The sequence below is a fragment of the Myotis yumanensis genome, unplaced genomic scaffold, assembly GCF_028538775.1.
Source record: "Myotis yumanensis isolate MYYU_CA2020_CCGP unplaced genomic scaffold, mMyoYum1.0.hap1 SCAF_7, whole genome shotgun sequence".
Taxonomy (NCBI): Eukaryota; Metazoa; Chordata; class Mammalia; order Chiroptera; family Vespertilionidae; genus Myotis; species Myotis yumanensis.
In genome coordinates, this window is record NW_027223758.1 from 48,552,225 (window position 1) to 48,575,050 (window position 22,826).

The window sequence follows — 22,826 nt, forward strand, 5'->3', positions numbered from 1 at the left end:
GCAAAGCCAGTGTTCCTGGCTTATGGAGACGCACAACATTGAAGCCCAGCGGGTCAAAGAAAGAAGCTCTGAATGGCCATTAAATTCCTCTCTCTGTACTTAGTCCCACCCTCCAGCTTCTACAGGATAATGTCAACCCACTATTCAGGGCCCGGTGAAACTGGGCTGCAGATCCCCCTGCTTGTTGTTTTCTCTGGCCACGTGGAGGGATGGTTCAAGCCACCTGGTCTACCTTGCCAGCTCCTTGCCTTCGCTGGAGCATGCAGGCCAAGTCCTCCTCATTCTCCTCCCTGCTCAGTGCTCTCCAACCAACATGTCCCTCCCACCTAATTCCCAATCTCCTCCCTACCTTCTCTTAATTCCATATAGTACAGGTTTTGACATCAACTGCACAGAGTTGGGGATCACATATAGCTTCTTATACTCCAGGTATTTATCCAACCAAAGTTTATTGAGGAGTTATTTGGGACCATAGAGTACACCTAAGAGTTCTTGCCTGCTTGGAACTATAGTTCCAGTGGCACACTTAAAAAACAACAACAACAACAAAAACCCCACCACAATTACACAATTGATATTCAAATCTTTATTTTTTTCTCTATTTTTTTTTTTCTGTGCTACTTTCTATTTTTTATTAACCAACCTGCAGGTTTAAATGAGATTTGCACTATCTTAGAGTCAAACCCAAACTTTTATTCGTCTTTCGGAAGAATAACAGTTCGGAGCTGGCAAGCTGCCAAGATTCGATGGGGCCGTCTCAGCCTTTATGAATCTCATGTCGGGGCCTGCAGGTGGGGGCCGGCGGCCACCTAGAAGAAGCCGCTATCCCCAGGGTCGCAGACGCACTCGCTCTCACACTCCGCGGTGTCGGTGTCGGCTTTGGTGTCGGTGCTGGTGTCCATGTCGGTGTCAGCAGCCGCCTTCAGGCCGCCGCCGTAGCGGTGGATGAGCAGGCGGCTGCCCTGCACGCTCTGCGCCACCACGTTGGTGCCGTGGCAGGCCATCAGCAGCCGGTTGCGGGGCTGCACGCGGTAAGCGAAGCGCATGAAGGCCAGCGAGTAGAAGATGAGCGCCGTGGTCATGCGGCCGCTGATGATCTCCGGGGACGCCTTCATGTCCTTAAAGGCAGCCAGCGGCAGGCCCCAGTTGAATACGGGACCCCAAAGGTGTGTGCTGGTCACATAATCCCGAAACTCCTTGGTCTTCACGTAGTCCCATGCCTTCCGGCACAGCGCAATCATCGCTGCCATGTCTCCGAGCCGTGGTCACCGCCGTGGTCACCGAGCCGTGGGGGCGCGTGGTCACCGCTGTGGTCACCGAGCCGTGGGGGCGCCAACGGCCGAACAGCCAGCTCACAATGACGTGGGCGTGGAGACAGAAGCCGCCGCCGCTCTGATCCTTACCTTCTGACCCCGATGAAAGGGGAGACGGGGAGACACTGTGTGGTACTAAGCAGAGCAGGGGCTTCCACGTTAGAGGCACTTTTTCTTCAAGTGTCAACTCTGTGTGGAGGAGGGTGCGCCAACCAACGTCTCTGAGGCTCAGTTTCGCCCCTTGTGAAATGAAGCCATCCATACCTACTTCTCGGCTTTCTTGAGAGGTTTCAATATTTTAACACATGAAGTTTTCTTGCATTAAGTGGTTGCTCATTAAACATGGATTGAACAAATGGAATGCATCTTTAAGTCTGTGGGAGATGATATAGAAATGACATCTATATATGGAAATAAGTATCTTGTTGCTCCTCCAACCTAAGGAAAATAAACACAAAAATATGAGCAGTTAAAAAATGTTCTGACAAAAAATAAATCTTTAAAAATCTCATGTGGTTATTGATTGAGTGCTTACTATGTACCTGTCATTGGGGTGAAGAATTTAATTTTATCCCCTCAGGTACCTCTCAAAACCAATGTGTGAGTAAATAACTTATTTTACAGATTTCAAATTAAGGCTTAGAAAAGCAACAGGGCCAGTAAGTATCAGATCTGTCTGTGTATGCCTTACTGTCCAGAATCCTGACTATCACATAGCAAGAGGTTTTTGAACATACAAGGATATTCACAAACACACTGGCATAAGCTGCACCAAGGTTGCAACTCTGAATTATTAAATGTTTGCATTCAGTATGCTTGGCTGACTTGTTGTACTCACAGCAAGCTCAGTAAGTGTTTAATAAATAAAGGAAGTAAAGTTTTGTATAAAAATAAGTGTCCAATTCAAAGTAGTCTGCCATAGACATAGGAAGGTCACTTGTGTAACTCAAGTATTACAAATTGTGTGTTTTCCAAACTCTCTCCAATTTCGCATTTGTAAAATTGGGGCGTTCTCATCTTCTGAAAGTGGATCTGATTTCTAAAGATGAGCAAAACTCGTTCTAGACCAAAGCTGGAAACAAAAGAGCGTCATCAGGCTGAGTACAGCTATGGCATGACTATGAAGTCATACAACAGATTCTCCCTCCAAGTAAAATTCAGATAAAAGATTCATAGCAAATACTCCTTTGCTCGTGTGCATATAGCCTCTCACTGTACTCCACTGTGTGATAGATTTGACTGATGCAAAATACACGTCACAGAAAGAGGGTAATTTACCTCCATTTCTATTTTCGCTCCATTTGGAGGAAATGCATTATTTGCACATGTAGAACCATGAGCAGACTCTATCTCGAGATACCACCTTCATCTGTCACTGTGAGTTATAACACTTTGCATTTGCAGAGTGATTTATGGTTTTAACATGCTCTGCTGTTAGCTAACGTCACAGTACCTTGAAGGTAGCTGTTATTTTCACTTCTCTTTTTTCTCTTAAGCCTTTCAAGGACGGTCCACTCACATATGGTTTTTGCCATACCGTAGTAACCTTAGAAAGTCAGTAATTTTCTTTTTGGGTTTTTGCATTTTTTTTTTTTTTGCAAACTGTACTCATATTTATATTGTTTTCAACTTTGTTTTATGTTTTAAATATTACAACATCATGCATGTTCAGAAAAGCCATTTTCTCTACATGGAAGTCAATGCACATCACAATACTACCACACCAATAGCAATGAGGGGGAAAAGGGTGGATTACCTACCCTTCTTTTTTCTCATTGCTTTTGGTGGAATATATGTACGCCTATGTTCATTGCAGCATTATTTACAATAATCAATATTTGGAAGCAGCTCAAGTGTCAATCAGTAGATGAATGGATAAAAAAAACTGTGGTACATTTACCCAATGTAATACTACTCTGCTCTGAAGACAAAGAAAGTGTTACCCTTTGCAAGAGCAAGGATGGACCTGGAGAACATTAGGCTAAGTGAAATAAGCCAGTCAGAGAAAGACAAGTACCATATGGTTTCACTCATATGTGGAATTTAATGAACAAATTGAACTATTAAACAAAATAGAGACAGACTCATAGAAAACAGGTAGACAGCTCTGGTGGTGGTGGGGATTGAGCAAAAAAGAAAAAAAAGAGAACTCATGGACATAGACAACAGTATGGTGATCAAGGTGTGGGGAGGTAGAAGATGGCATAGAGGGGATAAATGGTGATGGAAAAAGTCAAGTAAAATAAAAATTTTAAAAAGGCAGACTAATATAGTTACAGAATTCAAAAGTGAAAATTCTTCACATCTCAGTAAACATCATAGGCAAAGTCTAAAGACAGAAGACAACTGGCAAAATAATTCGGAAACTTTATATAACATTGTAGGTTGCAATATTTGCACTTATCCAGGGATTTATAGTTTTCACACAGCATAGTTACACAATTGTCACTGAAACTCATATGGTAATCTCAAAAAAATTTACGAAGTCAAACTCATAGAAATAGGGAGGAGAAAAGTGGTTACCAGAAACGGGAGGTGGGAGAAAAAGGGAGAGGTTGGTAAAAAGTACAAACTTTTGCTTATATAATTAAGAATAAGGTCTGAGGATCTAACATATAACATGGTGCTAATACTTCATAACACCACACTGTATAATTAAAATTGGCTACAAGAGTAGAATGTAAGTGTTGCCACCAAAAACATAAAGGTAAATGTGTGAGGTGATGGATGTGTTAATTAACTGGATGGGGTGATCCAATCACAATGTTCATGTAGATCAAATCATCACGTCATACATGTGAAATTCCTTATACTTGTACTTGTCAATTACACCTCAATGAAACTGAAAAAACAGATTCAAGTATCAGAAAAAATGATGATGGAAGGTATTAAAAAACACCAAAAATAATATAAGACATGAGTTATTATTACTAGTAACAATCGTAAATAAACTTGGTTGCCAGGATCCCAACTCATGGCTGATGATTGATAAGGGCATCCAATTGCAGTTTCCTTTAGCTCTATTTATGTGGCTAAGTGACAATCTTTATTCGTATTATATTCCTTTTCAGGAGGAAAAAGCTGGGGATCCAGGGTAAAATCCCATGACTACTTTCTCTTGTGTCATTGGAAATATAAAGCAGAAAACTTTATATTATATCTTGTTAAAGGCATATAAACCAGTTGATTCCTAAACAGAGGGGTTTAAACAGCAATGTACAAATTTTATTCAGTCTCAGGGTCATTTGCAATTGTGTTTTAAGAAGTGCATAAAGACAATACCAACCATGTTTAAGAGCAAGAGATAATCTACTAGCTTTGTGCTTTACCAGGAAGGAAAAATAATTCCTTAGTCGTGTCAAATGTTTCATGTCCTATTCAGAGATGACCCCCAAGTCCCCTGTAACAAAAGCCTAGCCTGAAATTCATGTGCTGAAATGCTAACCCCCAGCACCTCAGAATGTGACAGTGTTTGGAGATAAGGTCTCTGGTGAGGTAATGAAGTTAGGTTGAGGTCATTAGAGCAAGCTCTTATCCAATGACTGGTGTCTTTATAAGCATAAGAAGATCTGAACAAAGCAACTGACAGAAAGATGAGGCGACAACAGAGCAAACATGGCCTTCTACAAGACCAGAGGCCTGAATAGAACTCGCCCTCCTGACCCTTGGAAGGAACCAACCCTGTAGACATCTTGAACTCAGACTTCTAGCCTCCAAAACTGGGAGAAAATAAATTTCTGTTGTTTAAGCCACCAGTCAGTGTTGCTTTCTTATGGCAGCCTTTGCAGACTAATACACGGACTGAGTTTAGTCCAAATGGCAATTTCTTAACAGCCATGATGAATGTCTGGAACCTGAGCTGGGACAGTATCCCCATGAAAGACAAACATACATATTCATGTGGGGGTAATAAGGTATGGGAAAAGCATGCAGTTATAAAAGGTAGATATAGATGTGGAAGCACAAAGAAAAATCATTTAATAACAAAACCAAGTGATGGATTTTTTTTTTCTGTTCATGTAGAAGTATTTTTCCTGGAAACTTCAAAAGACTTTTGCTATCTTCATATTAAAAAAAGTGACTGCATGCATCAAAAGGAAGATGCTGGTTCTAATCAGAATGCTCAACACATGGTAACTAAAGTTAAATGACTATATATATATATATATATATATATATATATATATATATATTTACATATGTAATTGCCCTTAAATGAAGGATTCATTTCAGAAGTTTTGAGACTGGAGTGAGTCATCTGGAATTAAATAATGGAATGGACTAGAATCGTATGCCTTTCTCCAGCAGAACATGTATTAGGAAAAAGCAATTGTTTGATGATGTGTGGGGCATAAGCAGATCTATTTGTATTCTGCCCTTTGAAAATAGTCCTTGTATATGCACATTTTTATGTCATATAGCTCAAGGGCTGGTGATTACCTCTTTAAAGGAACTGCTAACCATTTCAGGAAATTGTTGAATATCTGAAAATGATTTCAGAGTGTGAAAACATTTTATACACTTCACAAATAAAATGCAGTCAGCTGGAAGGGACTACCTTATATTGCTGGCTCTATTTTGCATGTTTTTAATACTTTTAAGAGTTAGATGGTTTAATCTTTGGGTTCTTTGATAAGATACAGGTGCTACATTAATACACTTCAGTAAGTGTCCTCCCTTCACTTAATGTGAGTCTTCAAGTTTGCCTCGTGACATGGCATTTTCTGCTGATGGCAAAATAGTAAGAAGATTCATGGGTCTCTTTCTTTAGATCTTTTTTTTTTTTTCTGCTTCCAGTCAAACCTACGGTTAATAAACAGAAAAAGTTCACTCGGAATTGATCCAAAAAGAAAAAGGAAACACTAAAATTGCAGGCTATAATCTCTAACAAATTTGGGCTTGAAACCAGGTTTAGAGTAATACCCTAATTAGTTCATTTTGCTGACAAGAGAAAACCCAAATAAAGAAAAACAGACAGACATGCAAAACTATTAGTGTGGGCTCGCTGCTTCTGTAGACTAGCACCTTGGTAACTTGCTGGACCTCATTACATTCCTATGAGATATGGCCTTGGGTCTAGACCATGCTCATCTATAAATTCCATTATTTAAAAATACACAGTTCCAGGGGGTTAAGATAAACTTTATTTTGCCACTATGTAGTTCTTTAAATACATGAGTGAATTTACATCTTTCTTTACAATTAAGTGTGGACTGTATTTACTTTATTATTAATTTTATTTTTGTTTTTTTAGGGATAAGGGATACACATATCAGACTGAGAAAATGTCTACCTTTTCCTGTCATCCAGAAGACTTAATAAAATGGAAATTAACTTTAATTGAAAGTTTGGAAGAACTTTCCATTTAAGTTACTGGTAATGAAGCCAATTTCCAGAATTATAGATCAAACTAGAATACTTCTTAAATAACTTCTATGATTTTTGGCCCTATATGCTTGACATATTGTATTCTATTTTTTCATACTTTATATTTTCTCAGAAATTATCCATTTGATCTAAAAATATGAAATTCCAAATATATTGGTATAATGTTCAAGATAAAGATTCTCCAATTTTTAAAAAATAACCATATATTTGATTTAATATCATTCTATTTCCAAACTCATTAGAGGAATAAAAAACAATAGAGGAAATTCTAACAATTGAACAAAAGTCTGAAATAAAAAGAAAAATATGAAACAAAAAAAATGGAACATATAGAGAATATCAAGTAAATATCAATAAGACCAATGATAATCATCATTATTCTAATAAATATAAAAGTATCAAATTACCATATCAACTAACACAGATTATGAAACAGGGTTGAAATATTGAGTTGCATTCCCTTTACAAATATGCATCAAATCAGGAGAACATAATACATTAAAATATAAAAATATCCTGAATTTTAACTAATAATTTGCATATAATAGCAAAGATTAATTTTTAAGTGGAACAAACTTAGAATTATTTACTGGTTTGATCACAAAATAAATATGTCATTACAAGGTAGGTCAGAGGGAGGTGTGTTGGAAAAGGCCAATACAGTATTATTGTCTATAATCACTATGCTGTGTATTAAATTTCCAGGACTGATTTATCTACTAAAGGATTGGTACTCCTCAACACCATCTCTGCAATTCTCCCACCACCCAGTCCCTGCTAACTGTCATTCTCCTCTCTGTTTTCACAAGTTCAGATTTTTCATATTCCACATGTAAGTGAGATCAGGAGTTGCCTTTTTAAACTGTTTTTTTTTTTATGTTTCCATTGGGTTCTCAGCATGCCCTGAGCTGTTGGAGAGCTGGGAAGGAAAGAATAGTCGAAGGAAGGCCCGGGTTTGCTCACCCATAATGAATTCAAAATCTTCAACAGAGCTCCTCACCCATTGGTCAACACACTTTGGGTTAATATTGCACTGATTCTGCCCACTCTTTCAGGAGGATCTGTGCAGAGTTGCCACTTGATTTAAGAAATATTGCTCAGTGTGGCTTAGAGTTAATAAACTTCACTGGAAAGCCAAGGGGGTTGACTTCTCCCTGGAAACCTGCTCTTTCAGAGTTTTGCTTTGTTTTATTGGAGAGCCACAGAATTGGTATTTTTGTCCCCAGATAAAATCTTTCTCTAAATAACCACCCAATAAGGTGCGGTTAGAGCTGAGTGACAGGATGTAATGAGAATGTTTGTGTGCTCAAACACTGGATTTTTTTTTCCTAACGGAAATATAAAACTAAATAATTCATGTAACATTACTGACTCCCACACTATTAATTATAAGCGCCATTGTCAATTTGCTGCCCCTCTAGTCATCCCCAAAAGGTTATTATTTACAGATTGTGGTATTATTTGCTGCCAAGATTCCATTTAAAAAAAATAAGTATAAACAATGGGAAGAAGTTCTTAGCACACCATAGAGTTCCTTTCCTTTCCTCTTGAAAATAACCTAAGCTGCATGTCTGGTTTTTAATTAATCTGATGTCAAGAGCTGATCCTAAAATTTCAAGTCGGTACAAAATGAGTGCAAATAATAAGACTGAAATAACTGCATAGATTAAGAAAAAAAAGTTATCAGAATGAATTTCTTTATGAATTAAGACCAATACCAGAGTAATCAAATATTGGTCATTTTAATTGACAAAAGACTAAAATTAAGGAAGTTGTTTATTTATTTATTGTTAATCCTCACCTGAGGACATTTTCCCATCGATTTTTAGAGAGTAGAAGGGAGAGGGTGAGACAGAGAAACATCGATGTGAGAGAGACACATCGATTGGTTGCCTCCCACACATGCCTCCCATCGAGCCTGCAAAAGAGGTACAAGCCCTTGACCAGAATGGAACTGGGGACCCTTCAGTTGAGGGCCGACGCTCTGTCCACGGAACTAAAATGGCTAGGGCGGATATATTTATTTATTGGACTACAAGATAACAGCAATCTATTTTATAATAAGAGAAATATTTGAAATATGGCAAGCTATAAACATTATTTATCATTTATTAGGAATTAGGATATTTTTGGTTAAAAATTAAGGAATTGCCTTGAAGAGTTTTCTTTTCCTCTTCAGGAGGTTGAGAATATTCTATGCCTCCCACTTATATGACCAGGTTGATAACAAGCTCTGCAACATGTCAGTGTATGAACCTGCAGAGGTGTCATTAGGAAAAAAACACTGTTATGTCACCCAGCAGAAAAGATCCTCTGAGCTGATACCAACAACAGTGGGGTCCTTCCTACTTTTTACAAAATGCTGTTTTGAGATGCTCTTTACTGTAAGTCACACAAGCAACCAGAACATTAATAATTTATAATTCCAGATTTTCTTGAAGCTGGGTCAATGGTTTGTAAATGTAAGCTTCACACAATTTATTCTAAGATTTGTGACAGGTATTTTCTTACCTTCAAAATTATCACTAAGGTACGATTTCAGCAGTCTGAACTACAGATGGATCAGAGAGACCGCTCCAGGGCCCCCACAAACCACTCACCCAAAGGCATTATTCAACTCCCTGAGGGTGAAAACAGGTATAGGCTGGGTAGTTGCCTGGGTTTCTTACAGTCTTAACTACATTCCACAATACTTTTCCCATATATATCTTCCAGCTCAAGACTGTGAGGGACCCCTACTGTATTCTAGTTACCAGACATAGCATTGGGTATATATATGGGTGGTGAATGCAGAGTAGTTGAATTCAATTCAACTATCCACTTCATTCATAATACAGTTTTCAAATAAAATAACTGGAACTGTTTATTTCTTTTCTGTGCACAATCTTAGACAAAACCAGAAACATACCCACACACACACTCACACACACAAACACACAACCATATCCACTCTCAATAGTACACTTATTCACTGAGAAATTAACTACTTATACCCATTTTGTTCCCTTTTAAATAATAAAATATCACCTGAATTGCTTAACAAATTACAGCCACCCACCTGGCTGGCTTTGCCCCAGTATTTAGCATACCTATAGCACTTTGGATTTGCCAAGTGCTTTATAATTCTTATTCTCTTGGCTATCACACTTCTGATGAGTAGCCCTATTTCAAGGGTACGTTATTATCTTCTGGTTGCTTCTATAAATCACTCAGTAGGAGAAATAAAGGATCAGGTGGGATGTCCTTGCACATTAGTTTGAGAGTTTTATTCAGAGGATTCATATTTCAACCAAGTGGAAAACTTTGGAATAAATAGTATAATGTGAATTAAATCACCATTACTTTCTTCACAATTTATACCTATAATTCATGTGAAACTGCTATTCAACTTTCTAAAGCCAACTTTCTGCTCAAACAGACTTGTCAGTAAATCACTGATCCGCTGATGATTTTTCAGATTCCATGACATCTTTTTTTCTTCTTTTATATCACATCATGGACTCTGGGTCTGCTGAGATAGTCATATTTCATCTTTAGCTAAAGAAATAATACAAACCTGGGTATATTGAGTGCACATTTAGATTTTTTTTCTGATTTTTCAATAAATACACTTTCAGAAATATATCAGTTATGAATCATGTTGCCTTTAGCATTTTTCAACGTCATTTGCTTATATCTGCCGATTATACATCAATATATCTCAGAACTTCAGAAGCAGTAAGTGACATATTATACATGAAAGTGCAAATCAACAGCCAGTATCGACTGCTGTTTGTATAATACAGTATTATCCACCATTATTCTCCACACGAACCCTTCAGGCTGTGAACACTAATTCATTTAGTACTGCCACACTGATCCATCACCTGTCTCAATTCTATTCTATGATCTTGCACGTCTTTCCCTATTTCCGATGCTCATTTAAATTTTAACAACCATTTCATAAACAATACTCACTTCAAGAGCCTATACCATCTATTGTAATCCACAGATTTCTTCAGGAGTGTGCAATGAAAAAATAGTGATAAGACTTAGTTTTTACTAGTCCTAGGACAAGCACATTCTTTATTTCCTATATATAGTCTCTAGACTCATTCACAAAACTGGATAATTATATCTATTTCTCAAGTACACAATTATTTTAAAACAACTTTAAAAATTAATCATCAAAAGCTATAATGTATAAATTGTTTTCAAATTTCCACAAGCTCCTATTGCACTTGGAATCTATGCAAGCTTCTTCTTCTTTTTTTTTTTCAATAGGTTTTTATTTATTTCATAGAGGGGAAGGGAGAGGGAGAGAAAGACCCATTGGTAATCTCCTGCATGTCCTCTACTGGGGATGGAGCCTGCAACCCAGGCATATGCCCTGACCGGGAATTGAACTAACCACCTCTGGGTGCACCAGACGATGCTCAATCCACTGATTCACACCAGCCAGGGCAGATGGCAAGCTTTGTGAGGCTCAAGAATGTATACAGTACTTTTATTGTGTTCTGCATAGCATGTGGTACAGTGCTGGCCATACACGTGAGTCAGTACAATTCGATTATAGATGGATTGGTTCTTCCTCTTATTCATTCAATTGGATGAGGACATAGATTACCAAATGCATTTACCTTGATGGATCTCATTTAACATTTCATTACCTCTTCACAAGTGATTAAGGCATTTGTGTTCAGAGTTTCTTCCTGTAACAAAACATTGGAGAAATAAATAAACAAACAAAACAGGCATACATTAGTGATGGAAGTGAAAGAGTTTTAGGATAAAGCAGTGATGTAATTGTTGAAGAGAAGATTGAGTATATTGAGAAAAGCTGAAACTAAGCAGGAGTTAGCCAAGATAGGCAATAGAGCAGTGGTTCTCAACCTTGGCTGCACATTAGAATCACCTGGGAGTCTTTTTAAAATCCTGATTTCCGGGTCTCATCCTCTGGAAATTCTGTTTCTTTGTTATTAATGTTGTGGCCCCACCCCATAACAAAGAAACAGAATTTCCGGAGGATGAGGCCCAGAAATCAGGATTTTAAAAAGATTCCCAGGTGATTCTAATGTGCAGCCAAGGTTGAGAACCACTGCAATAGAGGAATCTGAAAATTGTCTGCCTAGGACAGTGATGGCGAACCTATGACACGAATGTCAGAGGTGACACGAGAACTCATTTTTTTGGTTGATTTTTCTTTGTTAAATGACATTTAAATATATAAAATAAATATCAAAAATATAAATCTTTGTTTTACTATGGTTGCAAATATCAAAAAATTTCTGTATGTGACATGGCACCAAAGTTAGGGTTTTTCAAAATGCTGACACGTTGAGCTCAAAAGGTTCGCCATTGCTGGCCTAGGACAACTCAAAAGTTCCTTCTACACCGAGAGCAAACTGGAAGCTGTGGGAAAGCTATGTGTTTTGGTGACCACCATGTTCTAGCTTTGAGATGTTATGCAACTAGGTTAAACTCTGATTTTAAGGGTTCTCATGTATAATAACACCTGGTTCAGGAGAGTAGGGAATGGTTTTTAGCAACTTTTAATTTTATTAAAAAGCAAGTTCCTTTAAAACATTAGTCTTAGGAGGAGTGAACAGGAAAGGTCTAATCTGAGTAGGTGACTAACTAATATAGTTAAACACATACCCAAGGTCAGACCCGGTGCACGGATTCATGCACCTGTGGGGTCGGAGTGTCTGCTTCCTGGTCGTCAGTGTGCATCATAGTGACTAGTCAAACATTCGAACTGTCAGACACTTAGCATATTAGGTTTTTATTATATAGGATATATGTATATATAATTAACATGACAGTGGTCAGATGTTTAAATACTTTCCTGAAAAAAATTATAATCAGTGTCTGCTTATATATTTGTAATTTACTAAATTGAATGAAATGGATAAAACTTTCTATCTATACTCATGGCTTTTGAACATGATTTGTTCATTTATTATTAACTAGAGGCCTGGTAGATGAATTCATGCACCAGTGGGGTCCCTTGGCCTGGCCTGCGGGATTGGGCCGAAACCGGCTCTCTGACATCCCCCGAGGGGTCCCAGATTGCAAGAGGGTGCAGGCCAGGGACCTGAGTGACCCCACGGGTGCACAATCGGGACCAGGGAGGGATGTGGAAAGTTGGCCAGCCAGGGAGGGGCCGAGGGAGGGCTCCAGGGCGTGTCCGACCCATCTTGCTCAGTCCCGATCAGCTGGACCCCAGGAGCAAGTTAACCTACCAGTCAGAGCTTCTGACCCCTGGTGGTCAGTGCACGTCATAGTGAGTGGTTGAGCAGGCTAGCATATTATGCTTTGATTGGTTGAACAGACAACAGATGACTGGACACTTAGAATATTAGGCTTTTATTATATAGGATGAGCCTTTTTAAAGTTCCCATGAAACAATTTTGTCCAAACCTTTTATGTGCATATTTGATATTAAGCTTTTCATTGCAGAAATTTAACCTTGGATGTCATAGCCATTTTTTATCTAAGTTATTTGAAATATAATACATCTAAAACTCCATGTGTACTGCTGTCATAGCAATTTTATCCAAAGACACAATATATATTTACATTATATTTGATATTTAAAAAAAATATCTCGGTGTATATTCAAGATTATCACAATGAAACAAGAATTAACTATAATGCTTACTCTATTTTTCCTCACCATTTATTTAGAAACTTCCCAAACCTACATAAAAGTTGCAAGAACAGTACAATTAGTGATTCTAGGTGAAAGTTACATCAGATCCACATCCGGGTGATTCTTTTACTTAGAATCACCAATTGTAAATATTTAGCCACATTTGCTTTGTCTACTTGACACTTCAAATATATACAATAAAAAGTCTTTATAACGTGTTTTTAAAAGCTAGAAGTGACTATAGTCAGAGGACCGGGGCCAAAGTCATGTGCTATTCCTTCTCCCTTTCTTTTTAAATGTATTTATTTTTATTGCTTAAAGTATTACATATAATATTACATATGTCTCCCTTTCTCCCATTGACCTCCCCCCGGCCATCCCCACCCCCCAGCACATGCCCTTACCCCTTAGTGTCTGTGTGCATTGGTTATGTCCTTCTCCCTTTCAAATGAGGTTCACTCCACTGAAGACTGGGAACTTTCACTCCTCTCATTTTCTTATTCTACCATCTGAAGTTACACAATACAGTTTCATAGGGGGAAAAACTGCTTTTGATCATGAGTCCAATTATCTAGAAATTAACTATACCTGCTTATAAGATGTTGAGCAGAAATGCCCTCCTACAGAGCTGTGCTTTGCCTATTTCTGGGCTTTTTATCATCCATTATACTTCTTGGTACATTTTTTTTTATTTGGGACACATTTAATAGTCACATCAAACCTTGTCTTACATTAGGCAGTGTAGAAGAAGCAAAACAGGACCAAAGCATATTTTAAATTTCATTTTCTACACAAGACTCTTGAGGACCAAGCAGAAGTTTAACCTTGGAGGTCCTTGCCTCCCTGGGGCTCCCCCATCATGAGTGTCCTCAACAGCATAGGCTGACTTTATCCCTGAGCCACTGCTCATCTCTAGAGGGAAGATGGTAGAATGAAAAGAGGTAAATCGTCCCAGCAGGACATCACATACTTCTTTGCTTATAAAAATAAAAACTGCTTTCCTGCAGCTGGCCAGGGCCCCAGGGTCAGGATGGGGCTACTGAAGCATATCATGCTCTTGTATCATACTTGACCTCTGAGTGCTCCTTAGGAAATCATGAATAATATGACTTCTCTCAAAGGCACTGAAACTTTTACTTCCAATAATCATTTAAACCATTGCTTCACAGATTGGACTCATCAAAATCAACTGGGGAAGGTTGTTTTCCCTGTTCTGGCTTCAAGCAGAAGTTCACCCAAGACCAACCAATTGGACTTTCTAGGGTTTATGTGTATTTTTTTAAAATAAATTCTTTATTGTTTAAAGTATTACATATAGTTTTACATGTCTCCTTTTCTCCCATTGACCTCTCCCTGGCCACCTCTACCCCCCCAGCACATGCCCTCACTCCCCTAGTGTCTGTCCATTGGTTATGGTTATAGGCATGCATAGTAATTCAAATCCTTTGGTTGATCTCTTACCTCCCCACCCCCTTCCCTCTGAAGTTTGATGGTCTGTTTGATGCTTCTCTGTCTCTGGAACTATTTTTTTTCATCAGTTTATGTTGTTCTTTATATTCCACAAATGAGTGAAATCATGTGATAGTTACCTGTCTCTGACTGGCTTATTTCGCTTAGCATAATGTTCTCCATGTCCATCCATGATGTTGGGAATGGTAAAGTGTTCTTTTTTTTTTTTTTATAAATCATCTGAGGTGATCCATGCTCTTGTGATTCTGATAAGCACCACTGATTAAGAATCCATGACTTTAGATGTAGTGGTCACTAACACAAAGGCTAGCAAGTTTAGACTTACATTTGCAAAAGAGCTAACAACCGATCTGTCCATTACCTAAAATTTCCATAGTTCTTGACTTCAAACCTATTCTTATTTTCAATGGCTGCACAGATGTTAAGATTTTAGATTTTAAACTAAATAACAAAAAAACTTCCATATTAAAACAAAATATTTCCAAAGCTTATGACTCTTTTATGTTACTTATCTTTCTGATTGCTTAAGCATTAAGCAATTAACTTTTAGAACATGCACTTAAAATCTTCAATTAAAATAAAACCTATGCTTTTTTAAAAATTAGAAACCTTTAACTATTGACACACTAGTGATAAATACATCATTATATAAACATATTCAATTATTCATTCGTTTATTTCACAAAATGTTATTGAATGCATACCTCATGCCAAGGATGTTTCAGGAACTGGGACTATAGCCTTGAAAAAATAAGTCTCTGGCCATTCAGCGCACACATTTAGTGTGTATTTATGCAATAAGCAGTCAGTAAGCAATTACTATGTTATAAAAACATGATTGAAAAAATAAAGCACCAGAGTGAAGGGGTTAGAGAGCTGGAGGCCAGGTCTAATTTAGATAGGAGGGTTAATAAAGGTGTGAATGACAAGGTGACCTAGACTAAGGAGGGAATGAGTCCTGAGGACCCAGATCGAGGAAATAGCAATTTCCCTGGGTCTGGTGAGCTTCCCACTGTCATCTCCCCTTTCTAAACTAGTGTTACCCCAGATCTACTTCCTGATGGTTCATTTCGTGATTCCAAGACACCTTCCAAAAGATAACCATTAGGACACTTTGGAGACAAAGAGTTTATTACTTACAGGCCTTGGAGCACCAGGCATGCCAGGGGCACACAGCAAGTCACGGGTAGAGAACACTCGAGGTTCTGGCCTGGGTTCTGCATTTATTGGGGTCCAGGGTAGGGGCCTAGGGTTTTGAGGACTCACTCTTTATTGGTGAATTTAGAACGTAAGAGCAAGAATTTAAAGCATAGAAAGAAGAAAACAAGCTGCCCACGTGGTTGGTTATTGAAATCAACCAAGTTCTCTAAAACAAGTGGCCAGAATGATGAAGACAGAGAGAATGGATTCATTGAAAAAAATTAAGTGAAAAATGTCCTGTTTCTCCTATACAATTTTAACTGCCTCATACACCCAACTTCATAAATGCTGGACAAAATGTTTTTGGATTTTTTTGTTGGAAAGAGAAGGCACTGCATTAACATGGGCACTGATGATGGCATTAGCCCTTACATTTATAGCCTCACACCATCTGGGTCTCAGAAGGCAATAATATCAACCGGCTGGCTGGCTTATACTTAAATATTTTTAGTGTGGGACCTCCGGGCCTCCCAAGGACAACCCGTTCTATCTGTAGATTCCTTTTGTGGACTTCTCCCTTACTTTGACCTGTGTTGCCTGTCACCCATCCACAATACAGTCAGTTTCGGATATGCTGAGTAAATCCAACCCTCAACCACTGAGTTACATCAGCCGGGCAGTAACTGCCACTTTTCACCAGTTGTTCAAAAGACCTTTTCAGTTTATAGAAGATTCGAGAAATATTGAGGGCTTAGAGAAATGTTGAGGGCTTATCACTATTGTCAGAAAGACATGCAGAAAAATAAAAAATGATTTTCCTATCTTAATTCAATATCCACTAGTATTCTAAATCTGTGTCTAAATCACATTTATATCTACCTAAACCCTACTGGATACTTATATCCCCTTAAGTGTATTCATTTCCATTAAAAGCACAAAATTCAAAAGATTTTCAGACGAAATTAATTTTTATCCAGCTTTTATATAGTTGGTGTATGAAGGAGTTAAGTGAAACTGAAAATTGTGTAGAACAGGATATTTTTCACTTTCAGTTTTAAAATTAAGTGTAATTTCAATAGTAAATAATTTTTTTCATTTCTACCCAAAATGTTATAACTTATAGAGGCCAAGCAAATTAAAACATATTAGGATTTTACATTCTTAATGCCCTTGTTTTTATATAAATTCAAATGGAGAAGAGAAATACATGAAGTTGGGTAAGTAAATGTTATAGTTAATTGTGGGGCTGTTGCTACGTGCCAGCCATGCTTAAAACATGCCCTACGTGTAATTCACTTAATTTTCATAATCCAATGAAATAGATGCCACCATTTGCCTAGGAGCAGGAGGTTGTTACCCACTTTACACAGGTGAGTGATGAAGCAGGGCCTGGAAGCCAGGCAGTGTGACACCAGGGCTGCCCAGCCCTGCAACACGACTCAGCCGCTTGGGAGGGAGAGGGGACTGTCATACCCACATTGAATTTATACACAGCTGAACATGCTCTGTCACTCTTATTAGAAGTAGCCTGCTCTAACCAGCTACTCTGTATATGTCCTCAAGATGTGTGGGAAAGACTTTTAAGCTATTATACCTGTGCCAGAGCAATTTTCAGTAAGAGATAAGCCCATGGTATAAAACATGAAACATGAATTTTAAAAATAACATTTGTGTAAACATTTGTTTTTCCATAATAGACTCTCCTCATCTGGTGTTTTTATTTTATTTTTCCCATCAACATTTATTCCCTCTATGTGATGCTATTTTATAAGAAGAAAATCTTAAGGCTCTGGAGCAGTGGTTCTCAACCTTCCTAATGCCGCAACCCTTTAATACAGTTCCTCATGTTGTGGGGACCCCCAACCATAAAATTATTTTCGTTGCTACTTCATAACTGTAATTTTGCTACTGTTATGAATCGTAATGTAAATATCTGATATGCACGATGTATTTTCATTGTTACAAATTGAACATAATTAAAGCATAGTGATTAATCACAAAAACAATATGTAATTATATATGTGTTTTCCAATGGTCTTAGGCGACCCCTGTGAAAGGGTAGTTAGACCCCCAAATGGGTCGCGACCCACAGGTTGAGAACCACTGCTCTGGAGTCTCGTTTTATAATAACATAAAAAGGGAGGGGTGACCGCACCGTGTCCAACATCACAATTGAGCAGTTGATCATGGACTCAAATCCAATTATTCTAACTTTAAACACTGTAATTAATATTTAAAAATAATCTGTTTTCAAAATTTCATAAAATCTATCAAACCTATGACTCTCAGGTTCTTCATGTATAATATAAAGGGATTATATTAGAATATTTTCTCAAGTCTGCTCAAACTCTAAAATTGTCTCTATAATTACAAATTACTTACAACTCAATTAAAAGGAAAAAACACTTTGTGGAACAGAGAATTATTCATGTCACAAGAAAAAATAAGTAGTAAAAATAAGCGATTACATGTTTTCAGTTAATTTATTTTAGAAAAACAAAGGTTTACAATTGGCGTCCTAAGGCAGGATATTAGGATTCAACTAGTAATACAGACTCTCAAAAAACCTTTATAGATTAGTCCAAAGTAGAAAACTGCTGGCCCACACTTGGACTCGGACACATTCAGGAAAAATAGATATTTATAAAAATAAAATGGCAAACCTAACCCCACTTATTGACTGTCTTAACATCCCACATTGGTGTAACTGGGCAATTTCTGCAGAAGAACAGCCCAGGGATTTTTCCCTGTCATACCTTCGTATCAGATTGAATTGATGAAAATATTGAAATTATTTTTGCAAAATGAAAACAAAAGAAAACCTACAAAAAAAACCCAAAAACACAACAAAATAAAACCCCTGAAACAAATCACAAGAAACAACAAAAATCCACTAAACAAAACAATACAGTTAATTGTTTACTCATTCAGACTCCTTCTTCAACTTCTAGGCATTTGACTCCTAATGTTACTACTAAATCAGATACCAGGAAGCATGTGTGAAGAAGAAAATTAAAATTCTAGATCTAATCCATGTCAAAGAAGTTTCAGAAGCAGCAATATTAGAGAAATATTAAAGTACACAGTAAAACAAACTAAAAGAATTGCAAGCACATGGGATGCATGGCTTGATTAAAAACACGCACTCTCTCTGAATTATCTTTGACAACTGTCTGGACACCAGATTCAGCAACAGCAAACATCTAGAATTTTGCATTTTGGAAGTTAGAAATGAACTTTACTACTGTAACAAGGCCCACAGACTGAAGGCAATTCCCACTCTTTCTTTCTATGTAATCACAGGAAGATTCATCACAGAATTAGGATCTGTTCTACAAGATTCCTTAAGAAATCTACCTTTATTTTGAAGTGTTTTTCTTTTTTTTCTTTTCTGGAAATGAGAAAAAAAAAAAGCATTTCTAGTAAGCTCTAACATCACATTGAAGGGAAAAGCATACCAGTGAGCAAAATTTAAATTTGTTTTGCAAAGAGTTGACAATATCCTAGAGACATGTAAAAAGCAAAATACTAGTACAAAAAAAGAAGTCAAATTATTCACTTACAAACCATCTACAATGTTTTCCCAACAGACACACTTTGAAACACAAACAGAATACGGGACAACAGTATAGAGTTGTGAAAAAGGTAACAGAGACTAAAGACAAAAATCGCTGGACTTTTGTTTGTTGATACATACTGAGCTTTACTCTTTCTTTAAATTTTTTTTCCTCTTGAGGTCTTTCATTTGATACTTGAGAAAAGACAAAAAACGTGCAAATGATGGACATCTGATAGTGATAAACACGAAGCAGAAAGCAATAACATGTTCTACCATTTCCTGCTTCACGGGCAATAGCTAACTTCCTTACTAGGCTGAGATTCAAGTGAGGCATCTGTATTTATGTTGGCTTTTCACTGTTGCAAAACAAGCCTGACCCCTAGGAACATTAATATTTATCTTCCAAAAGAATCCCTCATTACTCTTTGGAGAGGAATCTACTGGTCAAATTAATAGCATTTATCTCTAAATTCCATTTAAGAACACTTCATTCTAATATTTCCTCAAATTCCTTGGGACTGCATATGTGATTCCTTACTATAAAATACTAACAGGGTGCCAAACATTAAGAATTAGTAATTATTACATACTAATAAAGTACATGGGTATAATAAAACAATTACTAGTAACTCCTCAGTACTTAAGACACAGCTTCAGTTTAGTTGTGATCAGTGGGGCATTAGAAATCACCAAAGACTGCCCTTGGGGATCAAAACCCTGAACAACTCCAGTGTCAGGACCACAAATTACAGTTTTAAAGTGAGTGAACATTTTAAAACATTTGATAAAAATCTTTATATTGGATAACCCAATTACTCAAGGAAAAAAAGCCATCTAATAAAAATTCTAAACTTAGCTACAATCAAGACCTCGAAGATAAACTAATCTACAATAAACATATCAAACTATTACTTAAACACACCAATTTTTATGCATTCCGTCAGATAGAGATTTCCTACATCTTATTATAGAGAGAAGACGACAGGCTGAGAGGGCTGACAGAATTGAGAGGATGGAGAAGATAACTGGTCGACCTCTTAAATCACTGAGCATGATTTTGCTGACAGATTGATTATGTCACTCATTACCCGTTATGAACATAGACATGCCCATAGTATTACATAACAAATGTATGCCAATAAATATGATATGTATATATGTGTGTGCGCACATGCATACACACACACACATACACAGATAAGTTACCAAAAAGTTACAATGCTATAAACATAAAATATGACATATATTACTTTTTAAAAAGCAGCAGGTGCTTTTAATCTAAGGAAATTTTTAGAATCTCAATATAGAAAACAGAGAAATAAAGCAGGCTGTCTGGCTAATGCAGGGCAGGAGCTACAGACACCTTCCTTTCCCACAGTGACTGCTGAGATGCCTGCTAACAGCTTCGCAGGCATGGTTAATAATCACTGCTCCAAGAAAATCTGTTTCTGTTACAAAGATCAAACATAGACTATTTTTTGCCACTATTTAGGCCAATGTGAAATTTTTATAACACAACTAAGTATAAAGTTAAAAAGTAACATTTTCTCTCCTTTAAAAATAACAAAATAAAATTGCTATGCCATATAAAACCAAATTTTTAAAATTTCATAATCTTAGTATGATACATGGAAAAAGTTATTGGTTCCCCTTAAAAGTCCCTACATTTTAAAGACTTAATTATGTCCATATAAACTGTATTCAAAATATAAGAGAATGATGGTAGGAGGTGGAATCCTATTTTTCTCTATCAAACACTATCTCCTACCTGACTGACCCACTTAAATATTCAGCCCAGGAATCTTAATTCTGTCACCGAATATTCAGACAGAGAAACTTGCACAAAGAACTGATCTGTTTTAACATGTACAAGGTAAACTTCCATGGAATATTTTTTTAGATACATATTTCCTCTCTTTGTTCCCAACATCTCCCCATTTTTAAGGACTACTGTAATCCATGCAGTTGATATTAGCAAAATACAAATAACTTGTTCTCTTCTGTAAAGACCATGATTAAATGTCTAAATTCAATAAATAGACTCTTTAATAATTTGACATCATAGCAGAGTCTCAATCTGTCTTCTTCTCTAATACATCCTTGGGCTCTTGCCTGGCAGGCACTAGAGACTGTCCGCTCCTTGGCTCCTGCAGTTCTCTGCTCTCCTCCGTCGCTTCCTGGCTTTCAGTTTCGCTTTTGGACACTTCATACCGCTCTTCTATGTAGCCTCCGTCTGTGTCGGCTGTGTAGATGCCATAGCACATGATGCTGATGACACCCAGAGGCAGGCCGAAGAGGAAGCAGCCCATGATCGGAGAGCTCTTGAATATGGACTGTGGAGAGAGAATTACAGCTCAGTCCCCTCAAGTGCATTCATACATAAACAGCATGAATGAATGAAAAACCACTACAGGTTTTGTTCTCTTGCTGCTGTCCAATCTGCTCAATGTCAATGTTTCTGCAGTAACTACCATGGTAAAAATACTGTAAAAGATAGAAATTTTATCTCGTGTGTGTGTGAGTGTAATCAGCTCCGGGCAGTAGAAAACGCACCAAATGCTCTATGCCGTTTCTTTTTCTCATATGAACCACAAAGGTCTGTGTGATGGCTCCTGTGTGCTTGGCAGCTGGTGTTCCTGGCTCCAGAACTCGGCTCACTGGGAAGGCTATTTACCATAAAGAAGGTGTAACACATTGCTTTCGCATGACATTTTTAATACTCGTACTTATCTAATTAGTAGTAAGGCCACATTCACATAATAATTTCTGTAAATTTATCTGCTGTCTCCTCAGCTCCCAAAAAAGTAAAAGCAATTTCCCTGGTTAGGTTTTCAACTACAGTACATTCTGAGTGACTAACTCTTTAGAACCACGTAGACAAATTCAGAGAAGTGCAAGGGCACTGTGGATTGAGGAAACAGAAGAAAGCTTCATAAAATTAAGGTGTTTTGAGGCAGAAATGTAAGCAAGAGTGAGAATGCGGCTGGGCATGGTAAGGTGTAAGCACCAGCATGACACAGCAGGGAGGTTGACACAGCAAAGAGCAGGAAGACAGCACCGGAGATGCAAAGAGGACTTGGATGTGCATCACTGAGAGGGGAAGGAAAGTGATCAAGACAGACTATTCTCGTGCTATCAGTTGTGCAGTGGTGTAAGAAAAGGCTGGAGACGGCAAGAGGAAATGAGAAAACCAAGTGGACGTCAGAGCAGCGGCTGGACATAAGGTGCTGAGGGCCAATCCACATTGGTGTCAATAGGAAGGTAAAGAAGGTCACTACTGGTAAACTGAAGAATGCACGGAGTAAAACTATTAGAACTTATC

At 37.6% G+C, this 22,826-nt stretch overlaps 1 protein-coding gene and 1 pseudogene across 7 annotated transcripts in view; both read right to left on the reverse strand.

The window, feature by feature from the left end:
* Positions 1 to 475: 475 nt before the first annotated feature.
* Positions 476 to 1,302, reverse strand: LOC139013938 (mitochondrial pyruvate carrier 1 pseudogene; annotated as a pseudogene).
* Positions 1,303 to 1,446: 144 nt separating this feature from the next.
* Positions 1,447 to 22,826, reverse strand: part of TMX3 (thioredoxin related transmembrane protein 3) — a 52,590-nt gene continuing 31,210 nt past the window's right edge. For 4 of the 7 annotated variants that reach the window (XM_070420441.1, XM_070420440.1, XM_070420444.1 and 1 more), the window contains one exon: positions 18,410 to 21,837. In XM_070420441.1, coding sequence (XP_070276542.1) covers positions 21,577 to 21,837 — 261 coding nt within the window. In that variant the 3' untranslated portion in view covers positions 18,410 to 21,576. Of the gene's footprint in view, positions 1,752 to 11,320; positions 11,393 to 18,409; positions 21,838 to 22,826 lie in introns of those variants that run through there. The other 3 variants (XM_070420442.1, XM_070420443.1, XR_011472167.1) reach the window with 3 other exon arrangements.